General features: G+C 47.1%; 1 protein-coding gene across 9 annotated transcripts in view; it reads right to left on the bottom strand.

Annotated features, from left to right (window-relative positions):
* The window catches only part of DLGAP5 (DLG associated protein 5), a 39588-nt gene that overhangs the window by 9754 nt on the left and 11481 nt on the right, over positions 1-18353 (bottom strand). For all 9 annotated transcript variants that reach the window (XM_053284052.1, XM_053284049.1, XM_053284047.1 and 6 more), the window contains 9 exons: positions 17978-18077; positions 13720-13824; positions 13395-13465; positions 11719-12014; positions 10927-11051; positions 9412-9535; positions 8746-8831; positions 8416-8576; positions 2076-2171 (listed from right to left, as the gene is read on the bottom strand). In XM_053284052.1, the coding sequence (XP_053140027.1) occupies positions 2076-2171; positions 8416-8576; positions 8746-8831; positions 9412-9535; positions 10927-11051; positions 11719-12014; positions 13395-13465; positions 13720-13824; positions 17978-18077 (1164 nt within the window). The remainder of the gene's footprint in view (positions 1-2075; positions 2172-8415; positions 8577-8745; positions 8832-9411; positions 9536-10926; positions 11052-11718; positions 12015-13394; positions 13466-13719; positions 13825-17977; positions 18078-18353) is intronic.

The following is an 18353-nucleotide window of genomic DNA, read 5'->3' as shown; positions in this document are numbered from 1 at the left end:
AACAGGGATACCCCAGATATTGTAGACTACATCCCCCAGCATCCCCAGCTGCAATGACTTTTGCTTAGGGATGATGGGAGTTGTGGGGACATCTGGGAATCCCTGTTAGAGGGAACTCTGGCTACTCAACTCTGTAACTGGTAACTGATTTATAAGAAGGGGCCAGTGTTCCCTCTAACAGGGATTCCCAGATGTTGACTACAACTCCCATAATCCTCAGCCAAAGGCCACTGCAGCTAGGGGTGCTGGGAATTGTAGTGAAGGGGCTGGAAGACAAGCAGCACTGGCTCCGTCCACTGACCTTCCCACCAATGCAAGTCAAGCAAGGACTCCTAACTGCTAATAAATGGGCACAGAGACACCCTTCAGAGTGGGAGCCTCAATATTTGGCAAGGGGAGAGCAACTGTCCTTAATTAATTAAACATATTTCCATACTGCCCAAAACTATTTGAAACATTAAAATAATTTAAAACCCAGCATTAAAAGTATCAAAACTATAAATCTAATTAAAAGCCCCAGCACAGCCTCCCTCCCAGTGGCTATTGCTGGTGTCTACCTTGTGTTTCTTTTTTGATGGTGAGCCCTTTGGGAACCATCCTCTTCCTATGCAAACCACTCTGAGAATTGTGTGCGTGCTCACTGAAAAGGGGTATATATAAATAATTAAAAGCCTCATTCCAGCCCAGCAGTGTTCCCTGTAGCAGGGATTCCCAGACATGGCTGACTACAGCTCCCTTCGTCCCCAGCTGCAATGAGCTTTTGCCTAGGAATGATGGGAGCTGTCGTCAACATCTGGGAATCCATGCTCCCGGGACACTGCGGCCCAGTGTGGCTTTAAGGCACCACATCTGTTCATGCCACCCTTTCTTGGCTTGCACAGGAGAGGAAGCAGCTGAGCTCGATAAGGCAAAGCACTCTTGCAGAGCCAAGAAGGTTGAAGAACCTTCCGTCTGTCTCCCAGGTTGGGAGAAAGTGGCAGGAGAGAGTGAGACCGAGTGTGTGCGTGTGCACACATGCATGCATGCATGCATGCATGCGGGTGCCCATGGAACCAGGGACTATACGGCGAGCTAGAAAATAAACCTTTGGAGGTCAGATTTGGCTCTTTGGCTCCAGTGACCAATTCCTACTCTAAGCAGTTTTGAAAGATTGGGGACTGGCTTCTCAACCAGGAAACAGAGAGACTATTTTATTCTAAATGGAATCCCTAGAGCGTGAACAGTCGAGGGAAAATTAGTTTCCCTCCTAGCCATACAAAAGGAGTCCTGACTTTCTTTCAAAGGCTGTACACTGAAGACTATACAAAGTCAGTCCCTGGTTTCCTCCTTGAAAACACAACCCGTTAGCCTTTGTAGAGCATATCTCAAGTATTCCGAACACTTCAGGCCGTGCACGAATGTTTCTCAGCACGCTTCACTATAGCCCTACAAGAAGGCCAGTATCACCATCCCTCTATTGGGGCTTGTCTAAGGCCACCCGGGGAGTTCACAGCAGAGGCCACAAACTGGGAACTTGCTTCCTCGCAGCTCCCACTCTTCGCAAATATGCCACATTAGCTCCCGACACCAGGTGGCTCCCAAATGGTGGTCTGTGAACTGAAGGTGGTCTGTGGGCAGGGGAAATCAGGCAATACTAACAAAATCCCATGTACCTCTTATATATCACATTATTATTCACAATGCAACTTGCTTCACAAACGTCCTTGTCTAATATAACTGTCTCATTAGGCAAGTTGTATTTTCCCTACTGGCAGGTCTATTGCAGGTAAATGTACTGTGACGAGCACCATGTTTGTGAGTGAGCATAAGTTAATAGAAATAGCTGTGTTTTGTATACCCCTTGATTGATAAGCTTGGCTCCCGTCAGCCATAGGCTATTCTCAAGCTGCAGTTAGAGAGAGGAAAGACAGGCTTGAGGTCCTGTTGAGAACTGATCTGAAAGAAGCCAAGGGAAGATATTTCTATCTTTAAAAGCACTATATTGCTTCAGGAAAGTCTGCCTTTGAGAACTAGAAGTTGTCACTTTCCACTATGCAGGACAGCCACTCGGAAACAGAATCACGGAAGCTACTCACCCTGGCAGGTCTCTTCGCCAGGACATCAGCCGCTATTTGCCATCCATTCTCCTGAAGCTTCCTTAAGTTCTCAAATTTTTTATTCACATCCTGTACCTATGAAGGAAAGAGAGAGAGAGAGAACCTGCAAGAGTAGGCCATGCTAACCAGCCAAAACCCTGTGAATTGTGTGAAGAGGCCCCTTTTCAAGCAGTGGCTCTTACATTTAGCAAGGGGAGAGCAATTGGCCCTACCCAACCCCAGCACAGTCTCCCTCCCAGTGGCTGTTGCTAGTGGCTTCCTAGCATTATTTTTTGATTGTGAGTCCTTTGAGGGCAGGAAAGCATCTTCTTCTGAGTGAACCATTTTAATAACTTTGTTTTTTTGTAGGAAAGCAGTATAACAACCACCATCCAGCTGGCTGTATTCGTTGTACATAACTTTACTGTGCACTTGAAGGCTTTGTAGATACTGGGCTAAACATACACAGGACCAGGAAAACACAAGCTCCATTTCTCAATATTGCATTAAAGGTAGAGGTAAAGTGTGCCACCAAGTGATTTTGACTCCTGGTGCCCACAGAGCCCTGTGGTTTTCCTTTGTTAGAATACAGGAGGGGTTGACCATTGCCTCCTCCCGCGCAGTATGAGATCATGCCTTTTAGCATCTTCCTATATTGCTGCTACCCAATATAGGTGTTTCCCATAGTCTGGAAAACTTACCGGCAGGGATTCAAACCGGCAACCTTCTACTTGTTAGTCAAGCGTTTCCCCTGCTGCGCCACTTAAGGTGCTGGGAAAGACCCATGTTTTAAACCCTGGAGAACCACTGACAGTCAGTGCAGACCAGAGGGTCCTAACCTTGAGTCACCAGATGATGGGAGTTATAGTCCAACTCCCATCAGCTTAAGAGGCTTAAGTGGGAAGCATAAGCCACACTGAGGACAATTATCCTCCCAATATTAAAATTGCAGGCTAATAACCTGTACCTCACACAATTAACATAGAGAAGATTACTTTCTTTAGGAATCCTTGACTTGACGAACTGTGTGCAGAAAGTCTCTCATATATTCCTAGAAGGACCCAGGGCTACTCTCTACTCAGCACACCCATCTAACCTTGAAATCATAAAGGCATGAATCAAAGGCACTTATAGTCCAATCTTCTTATTACTCAGAAGGACAGCCTGCTGTTTTTCAGCAGGGCTTCCTCCTGAGTAGATGTGCACAAAATTGCAGCCTTTCTTGTCAAGATTTGCAGCCTTCTCTCCAGGCAAAACTGGTGATTTTTCACCATCATAATCTGGATTTCCAGACACAAGAAAAGACCCCAAAGAACTTCAAGGCTATGAACTCATTTCCAAGTAAACGGAAGCCACCTGTAAAATAGGGGACATCTTCCTTTCCCATCCCAAGGTGGGTCCCAGCTCACCTCCCGTTATTAGCCACTTATCACCAACCCTCAGACATGCAGTAGACTCCTGGGGGTGGGCAGGGGGAGCTTTCCCAGCAATGGGGCTCCTGCTCTGGCCCAGCTAACTGGGCTGTCAGGCGACCTCCAGGCCTGGGAGATAGCTCCCCCACTGAGGAAGGAGGAGGAAGAGAAAGAAGATGGAAGTCCAGAACAGTTGCTGCCACAACACCGTGACCAACTAGAAGCAGGTCAGCAGGGTGGGAAGTGCTTGCCTTGAGGGAACCAAACCCCAAACACCCATATACACCCCAGAAACACCCAGATCCATTGGGAACAACAGCTGCCAGCAGGGGTGGAGAGTGAAGGGAGGAAAGCTGAGTGGGGAGAGGGCCGAGGGAGACACCAAGGGACTCTCAGAAAGACAACCAAACCATGGGGCTGGAGACCTTACCACACACCAAACAACTGAATCTATGGACATAGCAATCACTAAGGTAGAACCGGTAAGAGTTGTGAACTCACTAAAATCTACGGCGTCTGTAGGACCTGTGGGATCAGTAAAGAAAGAAGCAGAGGACTTAATGGTGGACGTGGAAGGAGAGCAGCCCAAACACAAAATGGAGGCTGAGGACAGTGACCAAACACTGAAAAGGGCGGGGCAGGAAAAGCAAGAGAGAATCGGGAGACTCTGTAGTGTTTAAAGATTTTGAAGTGTCTAATGGATATCTGTGATATCTGGGGGATATCACAACAATGTTTGGGGAACCTGCACATTTGCAGGGGCCCTTGGAGACTGAGGGGCTTGTGGTGCATGAGGACCCTATGGTGGGGGAAGAGTCTGAAAAGTGGTAGAATTCGTAGGGGCTGCAAGGACTGACATGGGTAACAGAAACAGAGACATTAGTGAAAACTATGTCACCTGGGGAACCCGAGTCTCTTAAAGAGACCCGTTCCTCAAAAACAAGAATGCCTACAACGTCCATGATGTTTGAGGATTTAGTACAGCTACAGAAGGGATATTTAGTGGAACACAATAGGCCTGTAGAACCTGTGAAACCAGAGGTGGTGGTGGGACAACTGTTGATGGAACCAATGAAACTAACAAGGCTATTTATTAGAGGCTGAGAAGCCTGCGTCTAATGAATTAAAAGCGAGTGAGCAGATGAGTCCCAAGGTCCGCTGTGACAGGGAGGAAGGCCATTCTATAAAAGAACAATGGCAACAGTGCCTCCACTGGCCACTAGACCAAGTCCATAGTCTGATCTGTACTCAACCCTACCTGATCTTGGATGCAATTAAGACCTGGGTCTACCTGGAGGCCAGGGCCGCTGTGCCAGCAGTCATAGTCTCGAACTTAACCTGGAGCAAGAGCAGCCACCGAGAGATCGGGCAGCAGCTCAGCAATAACTGGAATGTTATCAGCACTTCCTTCCACACCGGTGAGATGCAGCAGCCAAAACACATCGCCCAAGCTGTCACATCCACTGCGGTGATCTCTGAGCGACTCAAGACAATGAGTAACAAAGGCCAGAGTAAGAGCAAGATAAGGCTGGGCATGAGTCTGCTGAGCTGGGCAAAAAGACAAGACCATATTTCACACTACAGACCAGCTCGAATACAAATGGAGTGCCAAGCTGGACTTGGTGAGCCAACGCCGAGGGAGACAATAGCATGCTCCGATAGTGGCCAACCCAGTTTGGAGGCAACGACCTGAACCCCGTCTCAGCAGAGGACTGGGATGGCTGGCTCTGCGGCATGCAAAGGAGGTAATGGAGGAAGAAGAGAATAAGGAGATGGTGATAGTGGAAGCAACAGTGGAGGACAGAGATCAAGACAAAGGCTGCGGAGACAGAGATACAGAGAACGTAGCAGTAGTAACAGTAGGAATGGTGAAAAGAAGAGGAAAACAGTACGCCGGGTGTGGTGCCACCAACACCACCATCACAATTCCTAGCAGACTTGGCAACATGGTGGCAATACCAAAAGACAGAGACAGCGGCGTTCCTGCTGTCACAACCACCGCCATTGCCATAGTCATTGCAACAGCATTGATAGCCGCAACAATTGATAATCCAACAAGCATATCAGCTCTTGCAATGGCAGCAGATGGCATGACAGTTACAACTAATACAGTGCCAACAAGAAGACCAGATGACGACAGCAGCACCACCACCACCAATCATAGTACTGGGGGAAGAGTTACATCTTGAGGACTTACTGAGATGTAGCAACTGAGATTGAGAACAGTCTCACTGAAGTTGAGATGACACCAGAGATGATGATGGAGATGACACAAGTAGAAGTGGAGACCATGACACAAGCAAACATGATGAATGCAGTCCCAGCCACAATAATAACCGTGACAATGATGGCAGCAGCAGCAGCCACTGTAGATGTAATACCAATGGCAGAAATAGACATCTTAACACCAGTTGAGTGGACAACAGTGCCAGCCACTTCGCTGACTTCAGTCACGACGGCAGCAGCAGGAAGGGCGCTAACAATGCCAGAGAGTGCCATACAGCAGCACGAGGGAGAAGACCTAGGCGAGAGCAGCGCTCCAGAAAGAGGCTAAGAGGCCTTGGAGAGACTCGCCTTGTGCCTCATCCTCAACATCCCCTGCTGCCCTGAAGTATCAACCCCCAGGGCGCAAGATGAGGAACAGAGGCCAACAACAGGAGAGAACAAGGCAACCAAGCACACCTGACAGCAGCAGCAGCAACCACGCAACACAACACACACTACAACCTGAGCCACCAGGCGAAGAGACATCCCAATGCTCCCGCATCATCCATGTAGCCACAGATCCGGATAGCAACTCCTCAACACCAGTGGTGGCAGTGACACTGGGAGCAGAGGTGAGCGGAGCCAAAAAGAACATCACAGCGGCTGACAAGTTACATCGACAGTTCCGAGAGGAGAAGAAAGCGTGCCAGCAGACTGTGGCACACATCTGAGGCATGAATTTTGTTGCAATCAACCCACAACCAAACCAGAGCAGTGCAAAGCAACATCAGCACGCTGGATGAACCAACCACACCACCCCAGAAATATTGGGACATCGTTGATTGGTGGGCCAGGGACCCAGAGATGATTAGGTTGCCACCCGAATGGCATGGCACCATACAACATATACACATTGAACAGGAGCTGAATAGACTCCTATAGGAACCCACAAGAACAGCTGCCGGCAAAACGACAACCAGGCATAACCCTGCGGAATCTTCTTCTCAAGACTAAGCAGAACTGCTTAAGGAGAGTCCTGCCAGCAGATCCTTCAGCTGCGACCTCATGCCCAGTGGTGTCCAAGGTCATAGAAAGCCCTAACAGATACTATTTGGCCGGGAGTGGTGGTGGTGGTGCCAATTTTGACCTATGGGCAGAGCAACAAGGCTATGGCCTGCAGGATCTGCAAGGTAGCATACGGAGGCATCTGACTGCTGAGCACAAGGCCCTGTTTTTTTGCTGGCTGGTGGGCACAACACCTGCCGCCCCCGTAGCCATTATTGCAGACCTGGAGAGACAGCGACACCAGTAGGAGGACTGGGGAGAGGACTTTATACATCATTAAGGGTTGGGAGCAGAGCAGCAGCAATGGCAGAATATCTGCTGGCTTGGGAAGAGGACTCTGAGCAACATTGCCACCCACACCCATCTATCCCCCTTTGCTGCCATTGCCTATGGGAGCAACAGAGCCATAGGTTTCTTTTGACATGATTGACAGGACTGGATATTCTGAATGCAGAGCACTAAAAGGGGAGGGCAAGCTCATTCGTCTCTACTTGTGATTACATGACTGGGAACCACTTTGAGAACCATTATGGCTGGAAAGTGGTACACAAATGTTGTACAATAAACACCACCAGGTTGGCAGGGATCCAGAAAACCAGCATAACCCAGGTTGTGTCTGGAGGTGGAGCGTGACCAACTGCAAGCTTCACTTGAGAATACTGAAAACAAGGTGTTCAGTGGCTGGACAGCCTGTCTGAAGTCTGGCTTTTTTTTTTGACATTGACATAGACATTGACAAGTACATATATTTTCCATTTGTACTACTAACACTCCTTGGAGTATTTTGGAAGTCAACCCGATACAGAAAGAAAACAATCTATAGAAATCTATGGAAATCTAGGACCAGCAAACGGAAGTACTTTTTCACACAACGCATACTCAACTTGTGGAATTCTCTGCCACGAGATGTGATGACAGCCAACAACCTGGATGGCTTTAAGAGGGGTTTGGATAACTTCATGGAGGAGAGGTCTATCAACGGCTACTAGTCAGAGGGCTGTGGGCCACCTCCAGCCTCCAAGGCAGGATGCCTCTGAGTACCAGTTGCAGGGGAGTGATAGCAGGAGAGAGGGCATGCCCTCAACTTCTGCCTGTGGCTTCCAGCGGCATCTGGTGGGCCACTGTGGGAAACGGGATGCTGGACTAGATGGGCCTTGGGCCTGATCCAGCAGGGCTGTTCTTATGTAAACTACTTTGCTCAAAGCAGGGCTCCATAGATTCTGAAATTCAGCACCCAGCACAGTCTAGAGAAGGTAAAGAATTCAGCACCGCAAGAATCAACATTTCTGGTTTGTTTGTTTTTTTAAGCCAGTTTCTTGCCCACATCACTATCAAAATAGGCCTAGATTGTGTGGGCAACAATGACTTGTAAGATCTCAGAAGTCAGAGGGAGTGTGGGATACAAGGAAGCCCCACAGCACTGTTCCCAGGAGACAGAGCTGCAGAGCTCTGAACAACTTGCTGTCTTCACCATGACTGACACATTTGCCCATTTTCAATAATTCTGCTAATTTACACTTTTTATGCAGGTTGAAATATATGTCACTTTGGCACACAACCAGGGCTTTTATTCCTTGACTTTGCACAGATGTGTACAGTCCAAGTTGAAAGAGGCACCTGAATGCCAGACAGAAACTTTAAACACAAAAAATCCTTACTTGGAAGTTCACCATGTCCCAGAATCCATCCAGATCTCCACACGTTGTCTCCTTTTCACCACGTCTGAACTCACAGTTATCTACTAGCCCTTCAAACTGCTTGAATCTCTCCGATATCAGCAGTCTAGTTTGCCCAACGGTGGTGCGGACAAGATCTTTTGCTGAAGACAAAGGTATTGTGTTATAATTAGAGTATGCTCATAAAGTATCATCTGTGTTTTGCTTGACAGCATCCCAGCCAAAACTGCTTGGCCAAAATAGTCAAGTGAAACTCTAGTTCCATTCCAGAAGAGCAATTGTCATTGCTACTCCTGACATCACTTCTCTTACCATCCTCTGGTATGTCCATCTCAGCTGTTCCGTCCCATTCCAGACAATGAGATGTCAGCCTCTCTGTCTCAGATTGAAGGATGTTTCTTTAAAAGAAATACATAATCATCATCATCTTCTAGCAAGATTTTTCTGCCAAACTAAGTGCTGACTGAGAAGAACCTGTGCATGGCTGGGAGCCACACATCACAACTCACACATTCACCTCTGCTGCTTCTCTCCCCATTCGGGCTTACTTCTCACTAAAGAAGGGCAGAACTTTCTGAATCTCCTTCATAATCTGTATATTTATGCCTCCTAGGCGTACCTGTCGCTAATCCCATGTGTGGCAGCGCTCGTGAGAGTTTGCGAGCAGCTGCCCATTAGTGACGGGATGCCGCCAGCCGGCAGGGGGAACAAATCTACCAAGGTGCTAATGGCTCCGCGTTAGCAGGAGGGAAGAGTGTCCTGCTGATGGCTGATCAGTGGCCTTTAGTGGCTAACCCAGAGACAGGACAGCACAACTGAGGTGGCAAAAAGAGGCTCTCTCGACTGGAGAACATTTTGCAAAGGCAAATCTCCAACAGAGGGGCTAGGGGCATCCCTTGGCGTTCCATTGCCAAGCATTCCTTTGACCACATGGCAGGGGAGCAATGCAGACTCCTCTGCCTTTTTATCTGCACAAACCTGAAATAGGGCACATCGTGTTGCAGCTCCCCTGCTGGCGCTGGCTCTGGCGTTTCAGTTACAGGGGGGACGACAGGCTGCAGAGAGGTCTCGCTTCCACAGGAAATGGCACCCACTGCACTTTCTGGAAAACGGGATATTTTATAGGAGACACAGTCAAACTCTGCATACAGCTTGGAAACAATCCAGGTCACAGGACAGCACCTCATAACGTTCCACCAATCAAACATTTCTAGCTGATCATTTGCCTTTCAACCAATTAAAATGTTCAACGTGCATGCTATCATAACCACAGTATAGGTGCTTTCCAAAGGGTACTGAAGTTTCAATAACTGTAAACACTCAGTTGACATGGAAGTTGGTGTTAACTGTCATCGTTGGGAGGAAAAGCAGCCTTTAAGAGACTCATTTCCTATACAGACACAAAACGCGGTATCACCCATCATCCAAACAATTAAATTGTGCTTTATGGAACTAAAACGTGTGCAGCCTTACAAATAATAATGCTTCACATTTTTAATAATGCTCTAGAATGTTCACATCACATGGACTGTCTCTCACAATATTAAAGTTAAAGTGTGCCATTGAGTCGGTGTCAACTCCTGGTGACTACAGAGTCCTGTGGTTTTCTTTTGGTAGAATACAGGAGGGGTTGACCATTGCGTCCTCCCACGCATTATGAGATGATGCCTTTCAGCATCTTCCTATATTGCTGCTGCCCGATATAAGTGTTTCCCTATATCTAGGGAAACATACTAGCGGGGACTCGAACAGGCAGCCTCATGCTTGCTAGGCAAGTCATTTCCCCACTGTGCCATTAAGTGGCTTCTCTCACAACATACCTGAAAGATATATAAGAACATAAGAACAGCCCTGCTGGATCAGGCTCAAGGCCTATCTAGTCCAGCATCCTGTTTCTCACAGTGGCCCACCAGATGCCGCTGGAAGCCACAGGCAGGAGTTGAGGGCGTGCCCTCTCTCCTGCCATTGCTCCCCTGCAACTGGTACTCAGAGGCACACCCTTGAGGCTGGAGGTGGCCCACAGCCCTCCGACTAGTAGCCATTGATAGACCTCTCCTCCATGAAGTCATCCAAACCCCTCTTAAAGCCATCCAGGTTGTTGGCCATCACCACATCCTGTGGCAGAGAGTTCCACAAGTGGATCACGCGTTGTGTGAAAAAGTACTTCCGTTTGTTGGTCCTAGACCTCCTGGCAATCAATTTCATGGAGTGACCCCTGGTTCTAGTGTTGTGTGAGAGGGAAAAGAATCTCTCTCTCTCTCTCTCTCTCCACTTTCTCCACGCCATGCATGATTTTATAGACCTCTATCATGTCTCCCCGCAGTCGTCTTTTTTCTAAACTAATATATCAATATTATTGCTATAATGCAGATGAGGCACCGAGGTGAAGAGAATAGTGGTTTGCCTAAGTGAATTAATGGTAGAAGCAAGATTGGAATTGGGGACCCTCTGCTCACAGCTTAGTCAGCATGCTATAAAAACTGTCTTACGTACCCATCTCGTTCTCCAGCGACTCCAGTGCAGGCTGACACTCTGGAAGGTTCTCCGTTATTTCTTCAATGGGGGAAGACTGACTTCTTAGAGGACAGTCCAGTGGCCTGGTTTCTTTTGTGTCTTTACTAGGTAGGGGAAGAACCATCTACTTAATACATTTTGAATTGGCATAATATCATAGCTCAGATGCACTTAATGATCTAGTTCTCAGTTTAAGGCAGGCCTTCTGCAGAAGGCACGTGCTGTTGCCTATAGTGGGGGAAGGAAGAGGCTTCTTGATCTGCGCCATCTTCTCTTTTCTTGTGTCAGGTAATAAGAGGTCAACCAATCAATTCCTTGCAGGTTGAGAGATGGAGGGAACTGCTCCACCCCAAGCTGCACTGCGTTCCTGTGTCAGAAGCCAACAACGCAGTGGATACGTTTGTGGCGGATTACTTTCTTCAAGTGCAATGGCTTCCAACAACTCAGGCTCAGGGGTTAACCACAGCCCTGGATTCCTTCTACATTGGAGGAACCTCAAAGACTTGAGCTAGCGATCATGACTGCTTTTGTGCATACAAGTGTGTGCATGCACATATAACCTTTCCCCTCTCACATGGAGATGTTTAAGGTGGCTATCAATTTTAAATAAAAACACACACAAACTGAACAGCAATACTGGAGGAAGCATTCCACTGTTATTTGCTAGACTGTATGCCTCCTTGAAATTTTACATTAAAATGGTATGTGATCCAGGGCACAGGACCCAGACAGCATTGTTTATTCAGACTGCAAAAGAGGAGAAGTCCTCACCTGGTGGTCTTTGTGGGGCTCCAGGTAAGATTGGGTGATAAGAAGACATTTGCCCTGGAAGGGGTCATTGGCTTTACTTTGTAGGTGGCCAAGCCCTCCAGAGGCTTAAAGAGGAAGTTCTGAGGGGCAAACGAGCGGTTTCTCTTCGGTGGTGCAGGATCTGGAAGGCGAGATGCTGGCATGTTTTCCTTCTCCAGGAAGGCCTCATCCTGCCCATTGTCTACAGATAGTGGGATATAGGAGTTGTCCTCTCTTTTGACTGGCTCCAGCGTGTTCTCTTTCATATCATGCAAAGCCTGCAACAGGACACAAAAGCTACATTTATCTGTCATGTTCTCTATCACCTGTCTGCCCTAAAGGACCAGGCCATGCGCAGTTCTCATGCAATCCTGACACATTTGAGAACACATGAGAATTTGCTAGACTTATCATTAGAAAGGGGATTGAAAATAAAACTGCTAATATTATAATGCCCTTATACAAAACTATGGTGCGGCCACACCTGGAATACTGCGTACAATTCTGGTCACCACTTCTTGTAGAACTGGAAAAGGTGCAGAAGAGGGCAACCAAGATGATCAGGGGCCTAGAGCATCTTTCTTATGAGGCTAGGCTACAACACCTTGGGCTGTTTAGTTTAGAAAAAAGATGACTGTGGGGGAGACATGATAGAGGTCTATAAAATCATGCATGGTGTGGAGAAAATTCTTCTCCCTTTCACATAACACTAGAACCAGGGGTCATCCCATGAAATTGATTGCCAGGAAGTTTAGGACCAACAAATGGAAGTACTTTTTCACACAATGCATAATCAACTTGTGGAATTCTCTGCACCTTTTGTCGTGACCCTGTTGCCTATTAAAATCATCTTGAGAGTTCTTCTGGTTGCTGCCAACTCGTTTGGTGGCAACTTGGGACCTGGCCTTTTCTGTGGCTGCCCCACAGAGCACTTTGGAATGTGCTCCCTGCTGAAATAAGAGCATCTCCTTCTCTGTTTGCTTTTAGGAGGACCCTGAAGACGTACCTGTTTTCCCTTTCTTTTAACTGAAGTTTAAATTTTAATGTGTTTTTATCTATTGTGATTTTTATCTGTTTTTATGAATTTTAAGTGTTTTATATTTTATTATAATTATATTATATTATAATCTGTACACTGCCTAGAGATTTCTATATTAAGTGGTATAGAAACTCAAACAAACCAACAAAATGCTAGAACCCACTACTGTTCCAGAGGCACATTTCTGAAATTTTGCAAGCTGGACAAGAAGGTATTTCTGATCTCTCTTCTGTCATCCCCCCCACCCCATGGAAGGTAAACATTAAAAATGAAGTTCTCCCTCTGCAAAAGGCACCTCATTTTTTAAAAAATTGCACAATAGTGAAGTAGCAAAAATGTGTTTTTTAATATAAAAACAAGCACACAATTAAACAAAAACACTTTTAACAGCCAGAGCTTCATTTCCCCCTCTGATTGAGGGTGCAATGTATGCACACTTGGTCTGACATTATGAAATCTGGAAGTACTCCTGAAAATGAACTGCAGAACCACAAGGATGTTGGGACAGTTACACAGGCGCAGAACCCATTCCTTATGGTTACAACGGATCACAGTCCAGATCTAAGGAAATCTACTCATGCCTAACAAAAACCATAGGAAAGATCAAATAGAAACTTACCATTTCACTTTCATTTTTTATCTCTTTCTGCTGCTTTCCTTTATTTGTAACTCTTTTCTGTGACAGATTACCTAAAAAGGACATACTCTGCATTATTCTAAAGGAGCTTTTTCACCACAAGGTTGTTGCCCAATGCCATGTCAACAACAAAAGCACAGGAAGGCAAGTAAGAAACATTTGCTAAGTCTTTTACAGAGATGTTATGAAGTTGATATGAATTAAAGAGAAAAAGGAATGGTGTAAGTGAAGTTAGGCAGATGTTGAAGTGACAGAGAGCTATAGACTTGCTAGTTTGACAGTGTAACCGTTTCAGCTCTTCACCCACCTGCAGTTGTAGGCATTTGTGATGCCCGGGGTATTCTGGTCAGAGCTGCAGCTGTAGATCTGGTTATCCTTCCATTTGTGGTTGGGGGGGCTGAAGGTTGCACCCCTGGAAGAAGAAGAAAAGGTCATGTGCTCTTGAAACGTTGCACTTCTGGGCATTAGGAAGCTTTATAAGCGTCCAGCAGCATCAGAACCACACATTTGACTTAAAGAAACATTTAGCATGAACATAATTTAAAAACTGATGTAAGAAGAGAGTATAAAGATCTTTGCGGGGGAAATCAATGGTACCAAGCTGTAACAGAACAGCTGCATCAGAGGGCAACACATCAGGGATTCAGGACGTATCCTGCTTCTGACCCTGTTGTTTAAGTGTCTTCATCTGTGTTGACATCATTTAAATATGTGGAAGGAGGGCCAACCATAATTCTATCACATCCATTTCTTTAACATATCTGTCATGAGCCTGCCAAGCTGGATTACTTGATCATGAATTTATGACACAGTAGCTGGCCATAAGAGCATCTCAGGTTTCAGCTTTACTGATAAACTAGGTCTGAGCAACCAGTCACTCCTGGAACACAGAAGCAAATAGTCAGGGCACCAATGTTCCAACAGAAATCCAATAAACTACTAGACCTTCTAGCAGAATTTCAAAGATCTGAGTTCTAGGGTCACTGTGCAGCAGACTATAGCCATGGAGGCTGGTTGGATGTGTTGTCTCCAGCAATCTGCTCCGGGCTAGGGATGTGCATGGAACCGGCAGGGGACGGTTCGAAGGCAGGACACCTTTAAGGGCAGGGGAGGGTGCATTTACCCCTCCCTCTGGTTTCCCCTCACTGGTGCTCCATTTGTAGAGACCCCACCGGGACGGCAGCATACCTCCCTGCCGCCCCATCCTCTCCTTGGCCAGAAGTGGCGAGCGCGCCAAGGAGGGAACGGGGCGGCAGGGAGGAATGCTGCTACCCCAACGGCATCTTTACAAACAGAGCACCAGTGGGGCAGAAGTGGAGGGAGGGGTAAGTGCACCCTCCCCCGCCCTTAAAGTTGCCCCCCCACCTTTGTGCCTCTGAACCCGTAAAAGGGCCTCCTAACAGGTTCATGCACATCCCTACTCAGGGCACAAACTGAGTAGTGTTGTGCTCAGAGAGGAGAGAAGAGCTGGTCTTGTGGTAGCAAGCACAACTTGTCCCCTTAGGGTCCACCCTGGTTGCATTTGAATGGGAGACTACATGGGAGCACTGTAAGATATTTCCCTTAGGGTTTGGAGCCGCTTTGGGAACAGCATCTAGGTTCCAAGTTCCCTCTCTGGCATTTCCAGGATAGGGCTGAGAGAGATTCCTGCCTGCAACCTTGGAAAAGCCACTGCCAGTTTGTGTAGTCAATACCGAGCTAGGTAGACCAATGGTCTGACTCCGTATATGGCAGCTGCCTATGCAGAATTTATAACCAACAGCCAGGTGCACACAATCACTTCATCCCCCAGCAGCTGCTATCAATTCAATCAGTCTCTTGCTGCCGCCTTGCCGATAACTGGCTGCTTATTCTCAACTCCATAACCTGCCGATGACACTTCTCTTGCCTGCATTCTCTGGGAGACAACAGCCTCCCAGAAGACCTCCTGCTCAGACCCCAACTCCTCCCTGTCGGCTCCTCCTGCGGCAAAGACTCACCCTGGCCTGCCTTGGATGCCTCCCTACTCGGATCATGAACCTGACTCTCCTCAAACGTCTCCCTGCTTCCCAGTAAGACCACTGCCCACCCCGCCTTCTTCAGAGTCCTCAAGTGGGGGCATAACAATAACCCAATCCCACATTTGATGACTTTCCACTTCATTTATTTGAGACAGCTTGACTCACATCCCGTGTGAACTGAGAATACACCTGTAGGATACACCCCAGAATCCTCTGCAATGTGCAGGGGCTATTTGACAGGTACTGTAGAAAGGGCTACCTGAAGACAAGGAGCTTGAAACCTTTGTGCTAGGCTGTGTGTACTGCACACACAGTCCTGTCTTGCAAAGATCAAGATGGGAGAGATCACCGGGGGATTTGGTGCAGGGTGTTATCAATATGCTGACGACACCCAAATCTATTTCTCCATGTCAACTTCATCAGGAAATGGCCTGACATCCCTAAATGCCTGCCTGGAGGTGGTAATGGGATAGATGAGGGAGAACAAACTGGAGGCTGAATCCAAGCAAGAGGGAGGTACTCATTTTGGGAGGTCTGAACTTTGGAAGTGGCTTAGATCTGCCTGGATGGGGTTACACTCCCCCAGAAAGAGCAGGTACATAGCCTGGGAGTACTTCTGGACCCAAACCTCTCCCTGGTTTGAGGCAGTGGCCAGGAGGGCTTTCTATCAGTTTTGGCTGATACACCAGCTACATCCATTTCTGGAGATAAACAACTTTAAAATAGAGGTGCACATGCCAACAACATCCAGATTTGATTACTGCAATGGGTTCTGCATTGGGCTGCCTTTGTACATAGCCCAGAAACTGCAGCTGGTACAGAATGCAGCAGCCAGGTTGGTTTCTGGGGGTACCTGAAGAGATTATATTACCTACACCCATTTTAAAAGAACTACACTGGCTGTCAATGAGCTTCCAGCCAAATACAAAGTGCTGGTTATTAACTATAAAGCTCTGAATGGCTTGAGTACTGAGCAGGCAATACAGGGCTGTTCATCGAAGGTAGCTTCATATATTCACCCATATTCAAATAAGAGTTCTTAATTAGGTGGACAGAGGATTTCTGCCTCAGACTGATCTTCTGCAGCCTCCCGTTATTTTCATGAGGATACTACAGGAGATTTCCTTGCGGATTAAACTCTACAGTTTGATACTCCTAATGGAAAGTATTTCTAGGTCTGAAATCCGGTGCATGCATGTGGATTCTCCTAAATCTGTATTTCTAGAAAACAGTGAATAACGCCATTGCACAGAACTTCCGATAACTCGACAGGCACTGTTGGCAGGGGCTGCTGGATTTTGGTATGCAGTTGTTGCAAGTCACATTCACCTTATTAACAAATACAACCAGTTCCAAGTATAGCCACAGTATTTCGTGCCCTTTGGTGTTTGACAGGAGACTTCAACTCGGCTCTCCAGAGTGCCAAGCACAGTGTTACACTACACTACTACCACCCCACAAGCTTCCATCCAAAGCACGGATCAAGGGCATTCACCCCGATTCCAGGGGTTCTCAAACTTGGGCCCCCAGATGTTGCCAGATTACAACTCCCATCACCTCCCCGCCACAATGGCCTTGTGGCCAGGGGGTGATGGGGGTTGTAGTTCAGCAACATCTGGGGGCCCAAGTTTGAGTGCCCCTGCCTTATTATTTCTTTAGATGAATATGAACAATTCTTTTCACAGTATATTGGCTGGGTCCCTTGCTCTTAATGTAACTGGGAGAGTGGCAAGGGAAGAAGGCTAAGTGATAGCACGTTCTTACAGGACCCCTGGGAAAGTGCTGTTCCCATCTTCAAAATGCTTAAGCTTTAAATCAGTGCAAAGCTTACAGGAGTAGCCTCAGGTCACATTACAAGGCTGACATGTCCATCTCCGGGAGCGGTTGCAAACAAGCCCACAGCTGCTTGCCTGTGGGCTTCTCAGGGGCATCTGGAGGGCCACTATGTGAGAAACAGGATGCTGGACTGGATGGGCCTTGGGCCTGACCTGCAAGGCTGTTCTTATTTAAGTCAGGTAGACCTAGTCATTGGCTGGGTTCAGTTTTAACATGAAATGATGGTGTGCGCTAACCATAGTTAAGAATGCATGCCAGCTTAAGCTTCCAGACACACAACAGGCAAAACTAGGGTTTAGAGCCGCTCACTGTTCGTGTTTCCCCATTTGCAGAAGACTCGCGTGTTCCCTCCAGTCTCCATTGTGTAGCAGCCCTCCAAGGAGGAGCAATGGTCCCAACTATGATTTGCCAAAGATCTGTAAATTCAAAGTGCAACTGCGGTTTACACAAACTGTGTTTTGTAAGCCAACTTCAAACTGTACTCACGGATCCTGGTTTGTCAGCTTCAAACAAGCCATGGTTGATGGGAAGGCTCTGATTCAGATATTACACAAAACCATGACTTCATGTTATATCTGCATCCAGCCACTGTAATCCAACCTGAGCCCTCTGAATAGGGCAGGAAGCCTCTTGAATATTCAGTCTCCACACATACACAACCATGGGTTATGCATTCAAAGTGGATCTAAAGGTCCAGGTCAGTCCTATCACAGGGTGTGAAATCCATACCTTTTCTTTCTTTTGGGGGAGGTTTGTCTACACAGCTCTGCTTCTGTCTGTGCTGAGCTGGCTGCAGACCACAGCCCTTGCTGGTATAGTTGGGTGCTGTCTGCAAAGAGGAAGGCAGAAGAAATTCTATAACATATACTTTAAGAGGAAGGAGACAGACAAACACTTAAAATTCCCGCATTAATGTTTTTGAAAGGCAGGGGTGCACAACTTTGGCCTTCAGCTACTGGACCACAACTCCCATCATCCTTGGCAACTTGGTTGGAGATGGACGTTGTAGTCTAACAGCTGGAGGGCTGAAGTTTTGCACTCATGCTGAAAAGGCGTAAGCTTCTATGAAGTTTAACATTCAAACCACTTGTCCAATCCTTCTCAA

Source organism: Hemicordylus capensis, chromosome 1 (genome assembly GCF_027244095.1).
Source record: "Hemicordylus capensis ecotype Gifberg chromosome 1, rHemCap1.1.pri, whole genome shotgun sequence".
In the NCBI taxonomy this organism is placed as follows: Eukaryota; Metazoa; Chordata; class Lepidosauria; order Squamata; family Cordylidae; genus Hemicordylus; species Hemicordylus capensis.
Note: the sequence above shows the minus strand (reverse complement) of the source record. Positions and strands in the feature narration are given on the sequence as shown.